This window comes from Bos indicus x Bos taurus, chromosome 10, assembly GCF_003369695.1.
Source record: "Bos indicus x Bos taurus breed Angus x Brahman F1 hybrid chromosome 10, Bos_hybrid_MaternalHap_v2.0, whole genome shotgun sequence".
In the NCBI taxonomy this organism is placed as follows: Eukaryota; Metazoa; Chordata; class Mammalia; order Artiodactyla; family Bovidae; genus Bos; species Bos indicus x Bos taurus.
This window is the reverse complement of record NC_040085.1, coordinates 17980506-18005442: the sequence shown is the minus strand read 5'-3', so window position 1 is coordinate 18005442 and position 24937 is coordinate 17980506. Positions and strand designations below refer to the sequence as shown.

At 40.9% G+C, this 24937-nt stretch overlaps 3 gene segments (V, D, J or C); all 3 read left to right on the top strand.

Moving 5' to 3' along the window:
• Window positions 1-7839: 7839 nt before the first annotated feature.
• On the top strand, window positions 7840-8596 carry LOC113899366. The segment is given in 2 exon segments: window positions 7840-7937; window positions 8135-8596. Coding segments are annotated over 2 exon segments (474 nt in total).
• A 2107-nt stretch (window positions 8597-10703) lies between these two features.
• On the top strand, window positions 10704-16900 carry LOC113899415. The segment is given in 2 exon segments: window positions 10704-10755; window positions 16551-16900. Coding segments are annotated over 2 exon segments (402 nt in total).
• A 3783-nt stretch (window positions 16901-20683) lies between these two features.
• Window positions 20684-21378, top strand: LOC113899412. The segment is given in 2 exon segments: window positions 20684-20800; window positions 20990-21378. Coding segments are annotated over 2 exon segments (441 nt in total).
• Window positions 21379-24937: the final 3559 nt, after the last annotated feature.

Below are 24937 nucleotides of genomic sequence, written 5' to 3'. Positions count from 1 at the left end.
GAGAGAGGAGTTTAGACACTGCTTATCCCAAGCTTTGTGTTGGAATTTTTAAGTACTGCTGAACTGAAAGCTTTGTATTGTTTCTGATTTTGTTTTCCTGAAGAGGGTTGAGTGGTGAAGACCAAGTGGAGCAGAGTCCTCAGACCCTGAGAATCCAGGAGGGGGACAGTCTCAGTCTCAACTGCAGCTACAGCAGTTTTAGAGGGCTACAGTGGTACAGACAAGATCCCGGGAAGGGCCCTGAACTCCTCTTCCTTCTTTACTCAGTTGGGGATGAAAAGCAGAAAGAAAGACTGAGAGCCACCTTGTTAAAGAAAGGAAGTTCTCTGCACATCGAAGCCCCAAAACCTGAAGACTCAGCCACTTATCTCTGCGCTGTGCAGACACAATGCTCCCCAGGCACCTGCAGACTGTACCCAAACCCTGAAGCTGGGGCTCTAGAATAAGGGCGTCTTTGCTGTTTTCCTTCCTCCTGAGCACCCAGAGTCTCTTCCCAAGTGGTCCTATGGAGAACGAACTCTTGTGATGCAGCCAGACAGCAGAGATTACTGGGCATTCTGTCCAGGATCCTAGACAGTGCCCCCTGTGTGTCCATGGATCAGTCTGCTCTTTTAAACAGCCCAGAGCTTCCCTCGTATAGAGTCAAAAGGGATAGTGGTTGTATGGAGTCTTGGTTTCCAGTCTTGGGCCCCTTGAAAAGACGCCACAGGAATGTACCTTCTTCCCTGAAATAATTTTGTTTGCATTCTCTTATGATAATCTGGCCACATGTGTGTAAGAGAATCTTTCCCATTTTAATACATTCTTGAAGGTCATATCTCCACCAGCCCTATTACTACATTTCTCTTTTCCTTAATAATCAAATTAGTTGACTGTATAGACTTACTGTCTCCATTTCTTCAAGTCCAGTCCTCCCCTCCTTGAACCTGACTTCTGTGAGCATTACTCTGAGAGATGCTGTCACTTAAACCAGTGGCTTTGGTGGTGATAAAGCCAATGATTATTTTTCAACCTTGTCTCATCTGAGATTCTCACTTTCTCATCCTTTTTAAAAATAAAATTTCTTTTTTTAATCAAAATAATACTCTCATTTATTTACAAAATCGAATAGCACTCTCTTTTTCTTCCCACTGTTCTACATAGTTTATTTTTGCCTCCCCAGAGGAACCACTTTTTATTCTCAGGTGATGACACTGACATTTATCTCAACATCCAAAATGATTCTTGGCTTTCTCTTCTCTCTCTCTCTGTAACTGAAGTTCAGTTCAGTTCAGTTCAGTCACTCAGTTTTGTCCAACTCTTTGCAACCCTGTGAATCACAGCACACCAGGCCTCCCTGTCCATCACCAACTCCTGGAGTTCACTCAAACTCATGTCTATTGAGCTGGTGATGCCATCAGGCCATCTCATCCTCTGTCGTCCCCTTTTCCTCCTGCCCCCAACCCCTCCCAGCATCAGAGTGTTTTCCAATGAGTCAACTCTTCGCATGGGGTGGCCAAACTACTGGAGTTTCAGCTTTAGCATCATTCCTTCCAAAGAACACCCAGGGCTGATCTCCTTTAGAATGGACTGGTTGGACGTCCTTGCAGTCCAAGGGACTCTCAAGAGTCTTCTCCAACACCACAGTTCAAAAGCGTCAATTCTTTGGCACTCAGCTTTCTTCACAATCCAAGTCTTACAATACATATAATAAAGTGTACAAAACTGAAGCTTAGAACTCAATGAAATTTTACACTTGTTAATATCTACATGCATAGTATATATTATATCTGGTTTTCCTCACTCAAAATAATATCTTTGCAATTCATTGGTGTCACTTTGCTTATGTCTTATTTGTTCTTTTTTTTAATTGATGTGTAGAGTTCCTCTATATGAATATCTAACAATTTAATTATCCATCCTCCCAAAAGTAGATATTTGGGTTGTTTGGATTGATTACAGTTTTGTGCTATTGTGAAAAAAGCTGTGTGTGAGGGGAAAAAAAACAAAACAAAACATTTTTTTTCCTTCTTGTGTAAGGAAAAATCCAGTTCTGCCCTATTATGTCCTTCTTTCCTATGAGTCTCCTTTACTACTTGCACAAAACATTTCTGGTCAACAGATGTGTATTTTCCCACACCAAGCAATTCTCTGCAATCCCACCCGAGTATCCTATCATTCTAGTCAGTTCTGACACTTTCTACTTGCAAAAAGCATGACAGTCACAAGCCCAAGGGATCAACTGTGCTTCTGAACAAAAGACTATAGATAGAAGATTCCCAAATCAAGATAAGACAAAACAAAACAAAACCCTGGGCTCAATTCATTCACTAGAGTGACTCACAGAACTAGGAGAAGTATTCTACTTATTTTCACCTGTTTGTTATAAAAGGCTATGATAAAGGATACAGGTGAATATTCAGATGGCAGAGGCGTGTAGGGTCAGGTTTGTGAGTGGAACTGTAGAGCTTCCATGTCCTCTCCAGGGAGCACTCACCCAGCACCTCTGTGTGTTCACCGACCGAAAGCTCTTCAGTAGGTCTGGGGTTGGGCAGTGGTCCAACGAGATGACTCCCCAGCCCACTTGGCTTTCTGCATTTTCATTTTAACTGCACCCCACAAATGGTGTAGCAAGTCCTACTTAACTGGCTAAGATCACCTATAAAATGTTGAATAGAATTCTTATTACCAAACTCAGAGGCAAAGCATTCACTATTTCACTGTGACTATTAATTATAGTGTTTTTGATAAATATTTTTTATTTATTTAAATTGATTTTTAAATGTGAAACCAACTTTCACTTCTAGAGTTAAGTGCTCTTAGGAATGTTGTTTTGTCCATTTTACATAATGAAACATTGATTTGCTATTATTTTATTGAGCACTTCCCCCCATTTTCCTGAATGATACTAGTATTCAACTTTTTCTTTTCCATGTTAATGTCAGATTTTGGTATCAAGATTATAATGATTCATTAGGTAACTTGCAATTTAAAGCTTCTTTTCTACCTATAGAAGAATTTGTGTAGGGTTTTTAATTTAGAATTAATTTAGAAACAATTTTCAGAAAGTTCACTATAGTGAGGTCATGTAAGCATAGCCTTATGGGAGAAACTTCATAATCCTTATTATGGATTCAGTTAGTCTAACAGATAAAGGGTTATTTATATATTTATTTTTCTCTTATGATGGTTGATAAACTGTGTTTTTTTCTGCTCATGTTTTATTATTTGCTACCATTACTTTCTTTTATTTTAACTTGCTACTTTTTCTAGTTCTTTTATTTGCAACTTTGACTGTTAATTCTCATCATTTCTTCTTTCCTGACAAATATAATTTAAATTCACAAATTTGTCTCTAATTACAAATATTCCTTGACTTACAATGGTGTTATGTGCTAAAAACTGATCATAAGCTGATAATATCTTTAGTCAAAAGTTCGTTTAATACACCTGAACTCTGAACATCATAACTCAGCCTAGCCTACCTTAAACATCTTCAGAACACTTATATTAGCCAACAGTTGGGCAAAATTATCTAATAGAGAGCCTATCTTAGAACTTGATGCTGGCTACCATGTGTAATTTATTTGGCACTGTGCTGAAGATGAAAAGCTGAGTGGCTGTCTAGGTTCAGAATGGTGGTGTGTTGGTTGTTTACCTTTGCGACTGAGTCACTGACTGGGAGCTGCAAGTTGCTGCTGATGTTCAGCATAAAAAGACAGCATCGTACTAGCCCATGAAAAGATCAAAATTCAAAACTAGAAGTGCAGTTTCTACTGAATCCATATTATTTTTGTACCATTGTAAAGTTGGAAAACCATAAGTCAGCTTTTGCTGCATCTTGCATGTTTTGATATGTCATATATTCATTATTATTCAACTAAAATATTTCCATTTGAAGTGGGGATTTAATATACTATGGGGTATTGTCAGGGACCTAAGAATGGCCAAACCCTGCCCTGCTCAACACTGGGAAGATTCCTGAAGATGCTGTATATATAGGCTTAATACAAACAGAAAGTGAAGAAGGACTTTTAGCTGACCCCTGGACCTAATTTCCTCCAGGACCTAATATCACTGGTCCTCTGATTACCTCTAGGAAAGGTGGGTTTGAGGTTCATGCCTAAGTAGAGTTTCTTACTTTCTTCTGAATCCAGAATAGCAAGCTCAGAATTCCTATAAGGATGAGGTGGAAAGATAGGACACACCTCAAATTGGCCAAGAGTTGATTTACTTTTCAGGCATCTGAGCTGAAAGAGAAAGAAGAGGCAGCCATTCCCAGGGCACTAAATTAGCCCTCTATAGAAATGCATTATCACAGGTAGGCAAAGACTTCAAAATGCAGGAGCTATTAGCAGAATAAGTGGACTCTGGAGTCCTATGTTTTAAGTTAGACTGAGAACTGATCTCCTGGGCTTCTCTGGTAGCTCAGATGGTAAAGAATCTTCCTGCAGTGCAGGAGACACGGGTTCAATCCCTGGGTCAAGAAAATCCCCTGGAGAAGGGATTGGCTACTCACTCTAGTATGCTTGCTTGGAGAATTCCATAGACAGAGGAACCTGGCAGGATGCCGGCCATGGGGTCGCAAAGAGTTGACATGAATGAGCGACTAGCATTTTCACTTTTTTTTCAATATCCTACTCATAAATGGACTCTGAATGACAGAATCAGCCCTCCTCACTCCTCCTTTGTGGGTAGAAGAAGAGAGGAGGTTTACAAAGAAGGGAAGAAGAAGAGGAAGCTTCCTGATTCATGGAGAGAGACACAGGTATTCTTATCCATACCATCTGGTTTTGTTCAGTTTTAATCTTTTGGGTTTATAGCTTTATAGTCTGCCCAATGTCTTCAGTGGAATAGATCAGAGAATTATCATGAGATTCTTATTTCTACCTGTCTTTTTGTCATTCTCATCTTCAACATCAGAGTCTTTATTATCATTTATTGAACCACTACCATATGCCAAGTCCATTGCTCAGCACTTTAGATACTCCTTCTGTAATCTAAAACCCACAAAGTAATATTAATCTATCCTCAGGTAAGGAAACTGAGCCTTAAACATGTTTAAAGACGAAGGGGTTTCTGAGATAAATGTGGCAGGCAACATAAAATGAGAATTAAAAAAAATAAAAACTCCAGAATTAAACAGTTTGAAAGTATTTCTGCTATACAGCAGAAAGTAACATAACATTGTAAATCAGCTATACTCCAACAAGAATTAATTTAAAATGTAAATAACCAGTTTGGATAAGTCCCTAAAATCTTTGCAAGTCAGAAATAAGTCTACTTACTCTTTTGACAACTATACAGTATCTTGCCCCCACTAGACCTGGAGCACCACCACAAAGCAATGAATCCCCAGTTCATAACCCTGCCCAGAGGGCAGTCCTGAACACCAGTCTCTTGTACCTTCCTAACTGCCTCCCTCACACTCCATGTGGACTCTCACGGGCCCCTCTCCCTTGGCATTGCCCAAACCCAGCCTCTGACTGGCCCCAAGCCTTTTCTGCCTCTGCCTGCCCCATGTCAGCCAATGGCAGCTCTGTCCCTGGGCAGTGCCTTCTTGTTCTCAGACCCACAGCTGCCAAAAGTTTGGTCCCTCTGTTGGAATCCATCCCTTCCTCCTCTGTGTCCTCAGCCCCACCACTGCCCACCGGGGCCAGTCTATTACAATGTATTGAATATTTGTATAGAAGGATATTTAAATATCCTTGCTGCATACAATATGCAATTTCATAATGTATTTATTAGGCTATTTCTTTAAAAATTCTCAGACAAGTGAAATTTCTGGCCAATGATATGTAAATAACACCTATGAATCTTATTGAGCTTATACTTCAGTTCAGTTCAGTTCAGTTGCTCAGTCATGTCCAACTCTTTGCGACCCCATGAACCGCAGTACGCCAGGGCTCCCTGTCCATCACCAACTCCCAGAGTCCATCCAAACACATGTCCATTGTGTCGGTGATGCCATCCAACCATCTCATCCTCTGTTGTCCCCTTCTCCTCCTGCCCTCAATCTTTCCCAGCATCAGGGTCTTTTCAAATGAGTCAGCTCTTTGCATCAGGTGGCCAAAGTATTGGAGTTTCAGCTTCAACATCAGTCCCTCCAATGAACATCCAGGAATGATCTCCCTTAGGATGGACTGGTTGGATCTCCTCATAGTCCAAGGGACTCTCAAGAGTCTTCACCAACACCACAGTTCAAAAGCATCAATTCTTCTGCGTTCAAGCTTTCTTTATAGTCCAACATTCACATCCATACATGACCACAGGAAAAACCATAGCCTTGACTAGATGGACCTTTGTTGGCAAAGTAATGTCTCTGCTTTTTAATATGCTGTCTATGTTGGTCATAACTTTCCTTCTAAGGAGCAAGCGTCTTTTAATTTCATGGCTGAAATCACCATCTGCAGTGATTTTGGAGCCCCTCAAAATAAAGTCTGACACTGTTTCCACTGTTTGCCCATCTATTTCCCATGAAATGATGGGATAGGATGACATGATCTCAGTTTTCTGAATGTTGTTTTAAGCCAACTTTTTCAGTCTCCACTTTCACTTTCATCAAGAGGCTCTTTAGTTCTTCTCCACTTTCTGCCATAAGGGTGGTGTCATCTGCATATCTGAGGTTATTGATATTTCTCCCGGCAACCTTGATTCCAGCTGTGTTTCCTCTAGCCCAGCGTATCTCATGATATACTCTGTATATAAGTTAAATAAGCAGGGTGACAATATGCAGCCTTGATTTACTCCTTTTCCTATTTGGAACTAGTCTGCTGTTCCATGTCCAGTTCTAACTGTTGCTTCCTGACCTGTATAGAGGTTTCTCAAGAGGCAGGTCAGGTGGTCTGGTATTTCCATCTCTTTCAGAATTTTCCACAGTTTATTGTGCTTCAGTTATAGAATGTGAAAGTGTCCATTTCCTGATTTATCACACACATTGAATGTGAATATTATGATTCTTAACTCTTTTTGCAACTTGATGGCTGAGAAATGATAGAAAGGGATTTTCAAGAAAGTGTGAATTAAAGAAAATAATTCTTAAGAACTGAAGTGGCAAGAGGAGGGAGCAGTTACAGGAATCTGAAGAGGTTCAGCTACAGCTGTGCAGTAAAACCTATGATTTCTTCTTTTCTTTTTTTTTAACTTCAAATTGCAAATTTATTATTTTTTTATTGTGTAATTTTTTTCTTTTTTTTAAAAAATATAAATTTATTTATTTTAATTGGAGGTTAATTACTTTACAATGTTGTATTGGTTTTGCCATACATCAACATGAATCTGCCACAGGTATACACATATTCCCCATCCCAAACCCCCCTCTCTCCTCCCTCCCTGTACCTACGCTTACATTTCTCTCTAGGTACTTGTGTGTATTAGTTACTCATTAGTGTCTGAGTCTTTGCCACCCCATGGACTGTAGCCCACCAGGCTCCTCTGTCCATGGAATTTTCCAGGCAAGAATACTGGAGTGGGTTGTCATTCCTATCTCCAGGGGATCTTCCCCACACAGAGATTGAACTTCAGTCTCCTGAATCGCAGGCAGATTCTTTACTGTTTGAGCCATCGGAGAAGCCCCTCTATGTACATACTTAACCACATTCTGCAAATCTGATGTGTTAAAAATTGTTTTCCCTAGGAGGAGGGAAAGAGGTAAGCATTTGTCAGGCAAGGCTGGGCTTGGTCCTGAGATGATGGTGTTTCCATTGCAACCTCCCACTCTTGGCAGATGGGCTTCTGGTGCTGGCCTCCTCCATGTCTATGTGACTTGCTCTGATTGGCTGGGCTGACGCTGTGTTTCCTGTAGAAAGTTTTGAAAACAAGAGGCAGCAAAGTAGATCTTTTATCCTGTGAGTCCTTGAACATTTTACAGACACAAGAACTCAGTTCTCAGTGAGTCTACATAACAGAAGGAATGGACAAATCCCTAAGCCTGCTCATCCTTTGGTTACAACTAGACTGTGAGTTAAAGGGATTTGGAAATTGGCAAAGAATGGGCAACTCCCAGATATTCCTCCCCAGGGAAGAGAGGAAGTCTGGGAGTTGTACCTGCATGGTTTCTGGGAGTTCCTGTAGATAGCAAAAAAGTAAACTTAAAATTAGTTTCCAAAGAATAATCAGCCACTAACCAGCCTGTCTGTTCTCTCTTTCTGAACAGGGGTGAGCACTAAACAGGACGTGAGTCAGAGTCCTGAAGCTCTGAACGTGAGAGAGGGAGACAGCGTGGTTCTTAACTGCAGTTACACTGACAGCGCACTGTACTTCCTTCAGTGGTTCTGGCAGGATCCCGGGAAAGGGCTCACATCTCTACTGTCAATTCAGGCGAATCAGAAAGAGCAAGCAAGTGGAAGAATTACAGTCTCGTTGGATAAATCATCAAGACACAGTGCTTTATACATTGCAACTTCTCAGCACAGTGACTCGACCACCTACCTCTGTGCTGTGAGGCACAGTACACAGAGGGAACCTATTCCTAGTACTCAAACTGCAGATGGGGCTCCAACCACGTCCTGTCTTGGCGCTGAGGAAACTGTTTCCATTAAGGGGTTTTCTACATTGACTTTCCTTCCAGATAGAGGCAATTAGCAAGGGTAGGATGATTTGAGAGAATAGCACTGAAACATGTACATTACCATAGGTAACATAGATGACCAGTGCAAGTTCCATGCATGAAGCAGGGCCCCCAAAGCCCATGCTCTGGGACAACCCAGAGGGACAGGGTGGCAGGGGAGGTGGGAGGGGTGTTCAGGATGGTGGGGACCCAGGTATACCTGTGGCTGATTCATGTTGATGTATGGCAAAAACCATCACAATATTGTAAAATAATTATCCTCCAATTAAAATAAATAAATTAGTTTTTTAAAAATCTGATAAAATGATCTAAAATTATACTATGAATACTTTGATCATTAGATTTTCATCAACTTCAATTTAAATAATAGTTTTACAATCTAAATGGGAAAAGAATTTGAAAAAGAATAGACACATGTACACAGGTCAGGAAGCAACAGTTAGAACTGGACATGGAACAACAGACTGGTTCCAAATAGGAAAAGGAGTACGTCAAGGCTGTATATTGTTACCCTGTTTATTTAACTTATATGCATAGTACATCATGAGAAACGCTGGACTGGAAGAAACACAAGCTGGAACCAAGATTGCTGGGAGAAATCTCTATAACCTCAGATATGCAGATGACACCACCCTTATGGCAGAAAGTGAAGAGGAACTCAAAAGCCTCTTGATGAAAGTGAAAGTGGAGAGTGAAAAAATTGGCTTAAAGCTCAACATTCAGAAAACAAAGATCATGGCATCCGGTCCCACAACTTCATGGGAAATAGATGGGGAAACAGTGGAAACAGTGTCAGACTTTATTTTTCTGGGCTCCAAAATCACTGCAGATGGTGACTGCAGCCATGAAATTAAAAGACGCTTACTCCTTGGAAGGAAAGTTATGACCAACCTAGATTGCATATTGAAAAGCAGAGACATTACTTTGCCAACAAAGGTCCGTCTAGTCATGGCTATGGTTTTTTCTGTGGTCATGTATGGATGTGAGAGTTGGACTGTGAAGAAGGCTGAACACCAAAGAATTGATGCTTTTGAACTGTGGTGTTGGTGAAGACTCTTGAGAGTCCCTTGGACTGCAAGGAGATCCAACCAGGCCATTCTGAAGGAGATCAGCCCTGGGATTTCTTTGGAAGGAATGATGCTAAAGCTGAAACTCCAGTTCTTTGGCCACCTCATGCAAAGAGTTGACTCATTGGAAAAGACTCTGATGCTGGGAGGGATTGGGGGCTGGAGGAGAAGGGGACGACAGAGGATGAGATGGCTGGATGGCATCACTGACTCGATGGACATGAGTCTGAGTGAACTCCGGGAGTTGGTAATGGACAGGGAGGCCTGGCTAGCTGCGATTCATGGGGTTGCAAAGAGTCAGACATGACTGAGCAACTGATCTGATCTGATCTGATATGTATAGCAGAATCACTTTGATGTACACCTGAAACTAATACAACATTGTTAACCTGCTTTTTTCTAATGTAAAATGAAAAGTTAAAAAACAGTAGTTTTGTTGAGATTAAGTAACATTTCACACAGTTCACTCTTTTAAATGAACAACTAAGTGTGCATCTAGTATATTCACAACATGCACAATCACTACCTCTACCTAGATTTGAAACCTTTTCATCACCCCAAAAGGAAACCACATACCCACAAAACAGTCACTCCCCATGCTCCCCATGCACATGTCCCTGGAAGCCACCAACCTGCTTTCTGACCATGGATTTCCGTATTTTATGTATTTCATGCGAACAGAATCACACAATCCATGGCATTTTTGCATTGTTTATTTTACTTAGCATAATACTTCGGAAGTTCATTCAACTCAGGACCAACTGTTAGTGTTAGTTAGTGAAAGTCTCTTAGTTGTGTCCAACTCTTTGTGATCCCATGGACTATACAGTCCATGGAATTCTCCAGGCCAGAATACTGGAGTGGGTAGCCTTTCAATTCTCCAGGGGATCTTTCCAACCCAGGGATCAAACCCAGGTCTCCTGCATTGCAGGGGGATTCTTTACCAGCTGAGCCACAAGGGAAGCCCAAGAATACTGGGTAGCCTATTCCTTCTCCAGTGGATCTTTCCTACCCAGGAATTGAACTGGGGTCTCCTGCATTGCAGGTGGATTCTTTACCAACTGAGCGATGAAGTGCTGGGAGCAAGCATGCGAGTTCCCACCCATGACAAGGTCATGCGGGAGAGCCCTGATGGGCAAGGTGAGTCAGGGCTCAAGGCGCCTCCCCACCCCCACCCCCACCCCCCACCCCCCCCGCCCTGGATCTGCCTGAGCGTCTACCCTCAAATCAGAATCTGTCTGTTTTTACTGTTTTATGACTTTCACCAACTCTTCTGGCATTAAGGGGGGGGCTATCCCGGACCACCTGTCTCTGAAGAAAATCAACTTAAAACTCTAGTTAGTAAGTCTCCTGGGCATAATAGGAGTATTTCAATTCAAACCCCTCTGATGACTTTCTAGCTTGCCTGACAGGTTTGTTCAGATTCACAGCCTCCCAACCACGAGAGGCACGGGAAGCTTAAGATATTCTAACAATGCAGAGCTTCTCAGAGAGTTAAAATTGTTAGGATAGGACTAGTAGAGATTTCTTTGTTGAGCTAATGCTTGCTGCCAAGTTTCCATATCCCTTACCTACTGTGTCCCTGGGAGTGTATTGATTAATATCGTTGGTGTATAGAAATCTAAGTGGTAGCTTTAATGCTTGTAATCTTGGACCCTTGAGTTAATTCTTTTCTTGTTATATCCCACCACACTTTTGCTCTATAGGAATGCAATGTTATCTAATGCTTTCGGAGGGTGGCGCCTGACTTTAGAATAATCACCTTTAGAGAAAAAAAAAGTTTTCTGAAGACAGGGTCATAAAATGTTAACAGGCCTCCTGGCCAGAAGATGATGTAAATCACCTAAAGCTTTTGCATATGATAAGTTTGCAGAAAGAAAGCCTGGCTTCGATAAGGATCAAGGACTGCTGACCTTGCATGACTCTACCCCTCCCCCCATTATCCTCTATGCACAACTTAGGGTATAAAAACTACTTTGGAAAATGAAAGCGTGGGCCTTGCTCACCGAAGCTTGGTCTCCCCATGTTGTTCTTTCTCTTTCCTTTTCCTTTTCAGGCTGATCCCCTGGAGCACAGGCGCCCTCTGTGTTCACTTTCCTACCTGGGCTTCTAAGACCCACTCGAGAAGGTGCCTAAGGTGGGGCACCTTCAGCTATTCGAGAGGGCGCCTGCAGCCTATGTGAACAGAGCAAGTCCCGTGCTGGGGCTTTATTGGCTTTCTGCGTAAACCAAGGAATATCAGCCTCTTTTCTTTCCTCTATTTTCTTAACTGCAAAATTCTTTCCTTATCTCTCTCTCCTTTTATCTATTGTTTATCTTTTAATCGCCAACGCCGTCCTCCCGAGGGAATCCCTGGACCCAATCGGGGCTGGACCCGGTAATGAAGGAAGCCCAGGACCAACTGGAGAAAGACAAATGTTCATCCTTAACCAATTACATAGGATGCCATACTGCTAATTAGCCGGCTGACATTGTCCCTGTTCTTCACACCCTCCTCCACCCGTCTGTTTTGCTAGAAGTTTGTCAGTTTTACTGATTCTCTTAAAGAACCAACTCTTTGTTTCATTGATTTTCTCTATTGTTTATCTCTTTTAAATTTCATTTATTTCTCCTTTAATCCTTATTATTTTCTTATGCTTGTTTTGGATTAATTTATATTTTCCTTGTATAGATTCTTCAGGTAGAAGCTTAGATTTATTCTTTTTTAATATTTGCATGTAGTGCTAAAATTTCACTCTCAATACTTCTTTGCTCTGTCTCCCCAATTTTGGTATGTGTATTTTCATTTTTACTCAATTAATGAGAAATTCAATGATTTCCCTTGAGACAGTCTCTATGACCTATAGATTATTAAGAAGTGTGTTGTTTGGTTGCCAAATGTTTGGGAATTTTCCTGTATCTTTCTGTTATTTATTTATACTATTATTTCATTGTGGTTGGAGAACATACTCTTTCTATTTCAGCTTTTTACATTAGATTTATTGAGTTTTTTTAGGTCCCAAGATTTGGACTTCAGTTCAGTTCAGTTCATTTCAGTCGCTCAATCATGTCCGACTCTTTGTGACCCCATGAATCGCAGCATGCCAGGCCTTCCTGTCCATCACCAACTCCCAGAGTTCACTCAGACTCACATCCATCGAGCCAGTGATGCCATCCAGCCATTTTATCCTCTGTCGTCCCCTTCTCCTCCTGCGCCCAATCCCTCCCAGCATCAGAGTCTTTTCCAGTGAGTCAACTCTTCACATGAGGTGGCCAAAGTACCTGGTATATATTCCATGGACACTTGAAAAGAAGTATATTCTGCTCTGGTTGGGTGGAGTGTTGTATAGCTGACTATTAAATCCTACTGGTTAATGGTGTTATTGAGTTCTTCTATACATCTGCTGATTTTCTGGCAAGTTATTCTACCAGTTGTTGAGAGAGGAATATTGAAGTATTTAACTATATTTCTAGATTTGTCTCTTCTTTTTAGTTCTAATTTTTGTTCCACTTATTTTTCAGCTCTGTTAATTGGTACATATACATTTAGGATTGCTATGTCTTCTTGGTAAATTATCCTCTTCATCAGTAGATAATATTTCTCTGTCTCTGGTAATTTTCTTTGTTCAGCAGCCTGTCTAATTTATTTGATATTAATATAGCCATTATACTTCCTTCTTTTTTTTTTTTTTGGCTTTGTCCACCTCACAAAGCCTCCAAAAAATGTGAGCAGCACAGCCTATATTTCTTCTGAGGCTTTGATTAATGTTTGCATAATACGTCTTTTTCCATCCTTTTACTTTCCAGTTGACTATGTCTTATTTGAAATGAATTTCTTTCAGACAGTTATAGTTGGGTCATGATTCTTAATCCACTTTTTGTCTGAACTATTTTGTCACTGGTGTGTTCAGATCAACTTCTGTGTCTTAGTTTTTGTGTGTAGATCATTTGCTTTTAATGTCTTGATATTTTAGGTCTTAACCTTCCATTTGATTTTTTGTTTGCGCTTTTTTTTTTGGTCCCGTATGTTTTTCCCTCTAACCTCCTGTGAGTTATTCAACATTTTCTAGGATTATACTTCAATTTATCTGCAGTGTTGTGTGTGTGTATGTGTGTGTGTGTGTGTGTGTGTTAGTTGTTCAGTTGTGTCTGACTCTTTGTGACCTCATGGTCTGTAGCCTACCATGGAATTCTCTCAGCAAGAATATTGGAGTGGGTAGCCATTCTCTTCTCCAGAGCATCTTGTCTGCCCAGGGACTGAACCGAGGTCTCCCGCATTGTAGGAAGATTCTTTTATGGTCTGTCACAAGGGAAGCTCCTATAACATTTAGCTGTGTCTTGTTGTATAACTGTTTTTATATGGTTGCTTCAGTTATTGAATTTACATAACACAGTCTATTGGTAATATTATTTTACCTATTTGAATGAAATGTATAAATATTGCCTCCCATTACACCTATTTATTCTCCCCTATATGTGAACCGGGAACTTCCTGATGTTCAAGTTGGTTTTAGAAAAGGCAGAGGAACCAGAGATCAAATTGCCAACATCTGCTGGATCATGGAAAAAGCAAGAGAGTTCCAGAAAAACATCTATTTTTGCTTTATTGACTATGCCAAAGCCTTTGACTGTGTGTATCACAATAAACTGTGGAAAATTCTGAAAGAGATGGGAATACCAGACCACCTGACCTGCCTCTTGAGAAATCTGTATGCAGGTCAGGAGGCAACAATTAGAAGTGGACATGGAACAACAGACTGGTTCCAAATAGGAAAAGGAGTACATCAAGGCTGTATATTGTCACCCTGTGTATTTAACTTCTATGCAGAGTACATCATGAGAAACGCTGGACTGGAAGAAGCACAAGCTGGAATCAAGATTCCCGGGAGAAATATCAATAACCTCAGATATGCAGATGACACCACCCTTATGGCAGAAAGTGAAGAGGAACTCAAAAGCCTCTTGATGAAAGTGAAAGAGGACAGTGAAAAAGTTGGCTTAAAGCTCAACATTCAGAAAACGAAGATCATGGCATCCGGTCCCACCACTTCATGGGAAATAGATGGGGTAACAGTGGAAACAGTGTCAGACTTTATTTTTCTGGGCTCCAAAATTACTGCAGATGGTGACTGCAGCCATGAAATTAAAAGACACTTACTCCTTGGAAGGAAAGTGATGACCAACCTAGATAGCATATTCACAAGCAGAGACATTACTTTGCCAACAAAGGTTCGTCTAGTCAAGGCTATGGTTTTTCCTGTGGTCATGTATGGATGTGAGAGTTGGACTGTGAAGAAGGCTGAGCGCCGAAGAATTGGTGCTTTTGACCTGTGGTGTTGGAGAAGACTCTTGAGAGTCCCTTGGACTGCAAGGAGATCCAACCAGTCTATTCTGAAGGAGATCAGCCCTGGGATTTCTTTGGAAGGAATGATGCTAAAACTGAAACTCCAGTACTTTGGCCACCTCCTGCGAAGAGTTGACTCACTGGAAAAGACTCTGATGCTGGGAGGGATTGGGGACAGGAGGAGAAGGGGACGACAGAGGATGAGATGGCTGGATGGCATCACTGACTCGATGGACGTGAGTCCGAGTGAACTCCAGGAGTTGGTGATGGACAGGGAGGACTGGTGTGCTGTGATTCATGGGGTCACCAAGAGTTGGACACGACTGAGCGACTGATCTGATCTGATCTGATTCTAAAATAATTTTCTTTATTATTTCCTCCATGTATGTTTAGAGCCTCATTAGACAGTGTTATAATTTATACCAGATATATAATTATATTATTATATATATATAATATGCTGTATTTTCACCAAATATAATTGAGGAAATTCAAGAGGAAAAGTCTATTGTATTTATTCATAATTTTGCATATTGTATTCTTTATTCTTTCTTGTTGTTTCAAGACTCCTTCTTTTATAATTTTATTTCTGTTTATAGAGCTTCCTTTAGACATTATTAGGATAGGTCTTCTGGTGACCACTTTTCTTAGTTTTCCTTCATCTGAGTATGTCTCAATTTCACCTTTATTAGTGAAGGCTTCTGGATTAATGGTATTTTTGACTCATAGTTAAATCTGGAAACTAAAAAAATTATAACATTGTGATTTTATGTTTCATTCTAAAAATTATTTTGTATCCAACACTTAAAAGTTGAAGTATAGCTGATTGACAATGTTATGCTAATTTCTTCTGTAGAGCAAAGTGACTCAGTTATACATATATAGACTTTCTTTTTTATTTTCTTTTCCATTATGGTTTACCCCTGGATATTGAATATAGTTCCCTGTGCTATCCAGTAACACAAGGAATTTTAAAATCACAATTCTGTGTTTTTTAAAAAAGCCAAATTTAATACAGTTCAAGGCTGACAACATATAAATCCTCTTCTGTACATAATCATAGTGCTTTGGAATTCAACCACAGAAGGAAAATAAAAAGGTGGGGCGTGTTAATGAAAACGGTGAACTTCTCCGTAGTTCTCTATTTGGCCTCTGGAGGGCACTGCTGCTTAAATTGGAAATTGCTTTTCTGTAAAAGATCATAAGAACGTCACAAAACCCCTATGGTTTAAAGAGATATTCTGATCATTTTTTACACAGTGAGAGGTAAAGCATCTCAGACACCAGAGTTAGGCATTTTGTTAAGACAGCTTCTCTTCCTAACAACCTCCATCAGAAGAAATATAAGTCCTTTGTCATTCTTATTCAGAGAAACCTGGGTTCAAGTCAGCCAGTCTTCAGACTTACTTGTGGGGAACCTGTTAGAAAGAAGCTCACTGCCGCTTCACTGCTCTACTATGTCCTTGGTGTTCACCTTGATGCTTGAGATGCTCCTGTTTCTGAGTGAGTACTACTTCATTTTACTCCTTTGTCCACACGTGGAATATTGCTCCGTGTTGAATAGAGACTTTTTGTTTTAGCTGAGTTCACTGATTCAGCATTGATGTTTCAGCAGGAGCTGGAGCCCAGTCAGTGACCCAGCCTGATGACCACATTGCTGTCTCTGAAGGAGCCCGTCTGGAGCTGAAGTGCAACTACTCATCTTCTGTTTCACCGTATCTCTTCTGGTACATACAGTACCCCAACCAAGGACTCCAGCTTCTCCTGAAGTACGTGTCTGGAGACAATCTTGTTTCAGGCATCAAAGGTTTTGAGGCTGAATTTAGGAACAGTGAGACGTCTTTCCACCTGAGGAAAATACCAGCTCATTGGAAAGACTCGGCCAAGTACTTCTGTGCTCTGAGTGACACAGTGCCTGGGACTGCAGGAGGAGCTGAACACAAACCTCCTGGGACACTGTAGCTCAGTCTTTGTTATATGTAGGAAGTTGGCATGCTCTGTGAAGGCAAACAGTACAGACAATACAGAATCCTGGAAGTGTTTGGTTCCCATGGGCATCTTAGATTTTTCTTTTCTTCATTTTTTCTTGTTTTTTTTTTTTTTCTTTTTTCCCCTATTCTTTTTTCTTTATCATTTTACAAAGGAATGACTCCTATTTTCTGAAATTTGGAATTTTTGTCCTCCAGAATCAGAATTCTAAGGAAAACAAAGCCATAGAATTTTCAACAAGCTGGAGAAAGTTACTTACTCTGGTGTCATTTGGAATAGTGATGGGCTGAGTTATAATAGTTTGAGATTGGCCATGTGAGTTGATATAACACAAGTCAGAAAATTTGCTTTACAATATTGATCTCATCTCTCAAGCAAACAAAAAACCCAGGACAATGACTTATTTCTAACTGCATTATCTCCAGACTATTTTTCTAGTATCCTTAGAGGCTTCTTTCCTTAAAGGACTTCAACTCTTTGACTAAGCACTTGGGACTGGTGCAGCTAATTACTGCTGGCACTAAAGAATGTATATCGGTGGCTTTTCCCAAAACAGTATAGTGTGAACCAATAAAAGGCTTCCTTTATTTATCAGTCCCCAAAATAAGCTTCCCAGGTGGTGCAGTGGTAAAGAATCTGCCTGCCAATGCAGGAGACACAAGGGCATCCTCCCTAATGAGGAGGAAGATGAGGAGTGCAGTGAAGAGGTGGTTAAATCATCTTTATGGGGCAGTTCTTCTGGGTCTGTGTTTATCTTTGGCCAGATATCTCTCTCCTTTTCCCACATCAGACCTGTTTTAGGACACTCTGAAAAGATGCATGGGCATCTTTTGCATCTTGTGCTGGATCCCAGCACAGTGCTTTGTGGGATGCTTGGCATTGTTTGTTATGAGGTGGTGCCACCTCCTTTTTGAGCACCATGGAGTATTTCTGTGCCTGTTCAGTTTTCCTTGACCTCTTGACTGCAGAAGTTGTCAGTTTTTTACTCTAGCAGAGCTCAGGTCTTGCTGTTAATTGTCATAGTTCAGTTCAGTTCAGTTACTAAGTCGTGTCTGACTCTTTGTGACCCCATGAACCGCAGCACACCAGGCCTCCTTGTCCATCACCAACTCCCAGAGTTCACTCAGACTCGTGTCCATCGAGTCGGTGATGCCATCCAGCCATTTCATCCTCTGTCGTCCCCTTCTCCTCCTGCTCCCAATCAGTCCCAGCATCAGAGTCTTTTCCAATGAGTCAACTCTTTGCATGAGGTGGCCAAAGTACTGGAGTTTCAGCTTTAGCATCATTCCTTCCAAAGAACACCCCAACTGATCTCCTTTCAGTCCAAGGGACTCTCAAGAGTCTTCTCCAACACAGCAGTTTAAAAGCATCATTCTTGGGCGCTTAGCTTTTTTCACAGTCCAACTCTCACATCCATACATGACTACTGGAAAGACCATAGCCTTGACTAGACAGACCTTTGTTGGCAAAGTAATGTCTCTGCTTTTGAATATGCTATCTAGGTTGGTCATAACTTTCCTTCCAAGGAGTAAGCATATTTTAATTTCATGGCTGAAATCACCATCTGCTGTGATTTTGGAGCCCCCCAAAATAAAGTCCAAGGTAAGAGAAACCCAAGTAAGATGGTAGGTGTTGCGAGAGGGTATCAGAGGGCAGACGCACTGAAACCATAATCACAGAAAACTAGTCAATCTAATCACATGGAGAACAGCCTTGTCTAACTCAATGAAATTAAGCCATGCTGTGTGGGGCCACCCAAGACAGGCGGGTCATGCTGGAGAGGTCTGACAGAATGTGGTCCACTGGAGAAGGGAATGGCAAACCACTTCAGTATTCTTGCCTTGAGAACCCCATGAACAGTATGAAAAAGCAAAATGATAGGATACTGAAAGAGGAACTCCCCAGGTCGGTAGGTGCCCAATATGCTGCTGGAGATCAGTGGAGAAATAACTCCAGAAAGAATGAAGGGATGGAGCCAAAGCAAAAACAATATGCAATTGTGGATGTGACTGGTGATAGGAGCAAGGTCTGATGCTGTAAAGAGCAATACTGCATAGGAACCTGGAATGTTATGTCCATGAATCAAGGCAAATTGGAAGTGGTCAAACAGGAGATGGCAAGGGTGAATGTCGACATTCTAGGAATCAGCAAACTAAAATGGACTGGAATGGGTGAATTTAACTCAGATGGCCATTATATCTACTACTGTGGGCAAGAATGCCTTAGAAGAAATGAAGTAGCCATCATGGTCAACAAAAGAGTCCGAAATGCAGTACTTGGATGCAATCTCAAAAACTACAGAATGATATCTGTTCATTTCCAAGGCAAACTATTCAATATCACAGTAATTCAAGTCTATTCCCCAACCAGTAATGCTGAAGAAGCTAAAGTGGAACGGTTCTATGAAGACCTACAGGACTTTTAGAACTAACACCCAACTGTCTTCATTACTGAGTCTAATTAGCATGACAGGTTAATGAATCTGAGAGACGAGGTGTTGGGGCAAGGACTTTATTTGGAAAGCTGGCTGACCAAGAAGATGGCAGACTAATGTCTCAAAATAATCATCTTGTCTGGGTCTGAATGCCAGGTTCTTTTACAGAACAGGGAAGGGGAAGGTGAGGAAACAAAAAGGCAAAATTAATCTGGCAAACATCTCCTAGAATGGCAAGCCTCAGGCAGGGGATGTATTAATTTCTTCTTTCCTACCATCCACAGGTGGACAGGCCATGAACAAAAGCACTTTAGCAGTCAGGCAGAGGGGTTGATTCTCTGAGGCAGCCCATTATGTATGATTATAATAACAAAAGCAATGAAAAGCAAGTCAAAGGAACAGTTCCAACAGGTAGAATTGGTTCTCCCCTCAGTGCTTGGAGTGTGTAGGAAAAACAAAGCTTGAATTTTACTCTGCTTGACACATACCAGCTGTCTAGCCCAGGGGCCCATCTACCTCCTGCCTCGGAAACTCATCCTGAGTTTTCAAGTGCTCAGTCGCTCAGTCAGGTCTTATTCTTTGCCATCCTGTGGACTATAGCCCACCAGGCTCCTCGGCCATGGGATTTTCCAAGCAAGAATACTGGAGCTGGTTGCCATTTCCCAGGGGATCTTCCAGACTCAGGGATTGAACCCCCATCTGTTTCATCCCCTGCATTGGCAAATATATTCTTTACCACTCCATCCCCTGGAAAACTCTTTCAAATGGGGGTTAGTAATAATAGAGAATAATTTTGTGTGAAGGAAAGCTAAATCATTATCGGCATATAAGAAGCGTGCTTTTTGATGAATATTCCTTTCAGTTAATAGCTCTGCCTTATTCCTGATTCAAGCACTAGACATTTATGACCACAATGCAAAATATCTATATTTGTATTGATTGTTATTATCTTTATCTATGTCATTATCTTTATCCATAGCTCTCAGGAAAGTCCCTGGATCAAACTGGGACTCATAAACAAAAGATTAGATGGAAAATTTTGAAGTATAGATATCAGCTTTTTCTGACTTTTTTCCACTTTTATTGCCTAAGGTTTATTTATTAATATATATCAGGAGAAAATATGAACGTCCATTTCACAAGTTAAAAATTATGTATAAAACATTGAATGTCACATTTTTCCTCCACTCTCACCCCTCTTTAATCTGTTTTTAGTTCAGTTGAGACCAAAGGGTGGGGCTTCCTGTCACAGAGTGTCAGCCGAGCAGGGTTTGTTGGCTGAGCTGATTGGCTGCAGGAGGTGAAACATCCAGACAAGTCATGACACTCACCACCCTGGGTTTGCTATGTATTTTGTGAATATTTTCCAGCAACAAGGCAAAGAGTCATGAAAAGGCTAGTGGACACTGTACTGGGGCTTTTGTTTGCCCACGTTTGCTGTGAGTTGGGGCTGCCCCACAGGGGAATCTGAAGGAATGAGCAGCTTCTCTTTTGTTGAAGGAGGGAGAGGAGCTGACAAGTCCTGCAGACTTTCTATCCTTATCATTTATGGGGTTGGGGGTGTACTTTCCGGGTTTTGCAGGAGCTCTGTGACCCTCACCTGTGACTGTTTCTCTCCTTCTCATCAGGTGTGAGAGGGATGGATGTGGCGCAGAGTCCCCCAGCCCTGAGTCTCCAGGAGGGAGCCAGCTCTATTCTGCAGTGTAACTTCTCCACCTTTGCAGACAGTGTGCAGTGGTATCTTCAGAACCCCCGGGGCCGCCTCATCCACCTGTTTTACGTTCCTTCAGGGACAAAGCGAGATGGCAGATTAAACGCCACGACAGTCCCCACAGAACGCCGCAGCTCACTGCACATTTCCTCTTCGCCGACCACAGATTCAGGCACCTACTTCTGTGCTGTGCAGCACAGTGCTCCCCAGGCACCTGCAGCCTCTACACAAACCCTCCGAGGGCTCAGCCCCTCCTCCAGCCACAGTCACACCGTGAGGCCACCACAGGGCATTTGCAGTGCTTAATGTTACTCACCTACATCAGTACAGTTTAAATAAACCACAGATACTTTTTGGCCCTACAGATTACGGACTTTAGTCTTTATCTTCCCTTCTCAATCTGTGTCTCCTTCTGCACTAGAAACTTCTAACTGGGAACCATTAGAGTAGTTGATAAGAGGATAGAATTAAAATAAATATTTAACCACATCTTCCCAGGTGGCTCAGTGATAAAGAATCTACTTACCGATGCAGGAGACGCAGGAGACATGGGTTTGATCCCTGGGTGGGGAAGATCCTCTGGAGGAGGAATTGGTAACCCATTCCAGTATTCTTGGGAAATACTGGGAAATCTCATGAACAGAAGAGCCTGGCAGGCTAACAGTCCATGGGGTCTCAAAGAGTTGAACATGACTGAGTGACAGAGCATGCTTGCTGAACTCAAAAATGTTAAAAAGTGAAAGGAATTAAATGAAATCACTCCAATAAAGATATTATCTAGCTTAGTTGCCTTCTCCAGAATGTTCACATCTGCTTCACCATGAAGTGTTCCAACAGACAACTGCAAATATTTACATGCCATCCTACTACTGTGGAAAGCAAAGAAAAAATGTTTGCTCAATGTTTAATATGAACTTGATAAGTTAAAACAAATGAGTTCTCTTATAATTCTGGGTTGAAGAAGTATGAAATCAATTTTACTGATTACAGTCATGATCTTGGCTGGTTGGTTCCTTCAGAGTCGGACCCGACTGAAGTGACTTAGCAGCAGCAGTAGCAGAGGCTTTAAGGAAGAATCCATTTCCTTGCATTTTTCTAGCTTCTGGAGGTCACTAGGATTCCTTGGGTCATAGCCCTTCCTTGAATCACTGCAACCTCTTACTTCTACCACCTCAGCTCCTTTCTCTTCTGGAGTCAAATACTCTTGCTTCTAAGGTGTAGGAAATTAGTAAATAAACAGAAACTCATTTAAATAGAGTTGGGAAACAGGGGGAGCTCTCATACTCTGTGAAGATAACAGGATTAAAGGGCTGAAGAAATATGCCACCTTTTTTCCAGGCAAACACTGGGCCAGTGAAAAACCATGGACTCTGTTCACTTTGTGTGTGTGTGTGTGTGTATGTGTGTGCAGGGGCGTCTCTTGTTGCAGAGCACTGTCTCTAGAGTGCGTGGGCTCAGTAGTTGCAGCACATGGGCTCTCTAGTTATGGCACATGGGCTTAGTTGCCTGGTGGCCTGTGGGATCTTAGGTCCCTACCAGGGACTGAACCGCATCCCCTGCATTGGAAGGCAGATTCTTAAGCCCTGGACCACCATGGACATCCCAAAGTAAACAAATGTAAACATCTGTTTACAGTAGCCCTCCCAACTTCCTTTTCTTTTCTCTTGTCCTGTGGGGACTTGCATGAGGCTTGCCATGGTTGCAGACCCCAAATTGCAATCCTTTGCTGATCCCAAATAAACTCATCTTTCTAGAGAAATATCTGATAGTCTTTTTTTCTTTTTTTCATGTCAGCAAAGGATGCATGGTTATGTATAGGACCTATCCAGATAATCCAGAATAATTCATATCAAGATCCTTCAACTAATCCCACACCCAAAGTCTACTTTGCCACATTTTAATCTAATTAAAACTATTAAAATTGAAACATGGTTGACTTACAATACTATATTAGTTTCAGATGTATAGCATAGTCATTTGCTATTTTTGATAAATTACATACCATACAAAATTACTTTAAAATATTGATCATATTTCCTTGGTGTACATTACAAACTTGCAATTTGTTTATTTTATAACAGAGTGTGTGCCTCTTGATTCCTCTCACCTGGTTCACGCCTACACTCCTCTCCCATCAGTGACCACTAGTTGTTTCATTATGTCTGTGAGTCTGTTTCTGTTTGTTTGTTTTGTTTTTCAGATTCCACATATATGTATTAAAACATACAGTTTACTTGTCTCACTCTGACTTATTTCAATAAGTATAATACCCTCTGGGTCTATCCATTTGTCCCAAATGGCAAGATTTTACTTTTTTATGGTAATATTTCACTATTTATATCTATATTTTTTAAATTTTATTTTATTTAACTTTACAATATTGTGTTGGTTTTGCCATATATCAAAGTGAATCTGCCACTATATTGATCTATCTATCATTTAGATCTTCTTTATCCATTCGTCTATGATACGAATGAACACTGAGGTGTCTTCAAGATCTTGACTATTGTAAATAATGTTTCTGTGAGCATTGGGATGCCTATCTAGTTTTAAAGTAGCTCTTCTGTTCTCTTTGGATAAATACCCAGGAGTGGAAGTTCTGGATCATGTAGTAGTTCTAGTTTTAATTTTTATAAAAAAATTGTCAGTCAGTTTGCTGTTATCTTTCCCACCACAGCCACCAAAACTAGATAGGATCCCAGTGGCTATCTCTCCCCACCCCGCAGAGGTGCTGCCTCCTTTCTAAGCACCTGAGGAAGGATAAGACTCCAGGTCGCAGGCATCATTCCACTTTTAATCTAGGGAGGGCAGAGCGGGAGAATCTCCATACTGCTTTCCACAGAGGCTGCCAACTTATATTACTACCAGCAGTGCACAAAGATTCCCTGTTCTCCACATCCTCACCAACCCTTATTATTTCTTGCCTTTTTGATGACAGCCCTAGTAAGGTGATTCGCTCATTTGTTGTTCTGATTTGCACTTTACTGATGACTAAAGACATTGAGCATCTTTTCATGTGCCTGTTGGCCATCTGTATACCTTTTTTGGTAAAATGCCTATACAGGTCCTCTGCCTAATTTAAAATAAGATTATGTATTTCATATTAAATGAACAAGTTCTTTATATATTTTGGATATTAAATCCTTGTTGACATGTTGTTTGCAAATATCTTTTCCCTTTCAGATTTCCTTTTCTTTGTGTTAATGGTTTTCTTCTCTGTGCAAGAGTTTAGTTTGATTAGAAAAAAATATTATAAAGATGAATGTCACAGAGCATACTGTCTGTATTTTCTTTTAGGAGTTTTATGATTTCAGCTGTTACATTTTAGTCTTTAAAACATTTTGAGTTATTTTTATTCATGGTGTGAGAAAATTCCTAGTTTCATTCTTTTACATGTAGCTGTTCAGTTTGCTCAAAACCTACTTATTGAAGAATCTGTCTTTGCCCCCACTGTACATTCTTGCCTCTTTTGTCATAGATTGATTGATCATAGGTGCATGGGTTTATTTTGGTTCTATTTTGTCCCATTTATCTATGTCTGTTTTTGTGCCAGTACCATACAATTTTGGATTACTATGACTGTGTAGCATATTTTCATATCAGAGAGTGTAGTATTTTCAACTTTGCTCTTTTTTCTCAAAATTGCTTCGGTTGTTGAGGTCTTCTATGGTTCCATACAAATTTTAGGATTATTTTTTCTAGTTCTATGAAAAATGCCATGGGTAATTTGATGAGGATTGCATTGAATCTGTAGATTGCTTTGGGTGTATGGATATTTTAGCAATATTAACTCTTCCAGTCCATGAACACAAGATATCTTTCTATTTATTTGTATTGTCTTAAATCATTTTTACCAATTCTTACA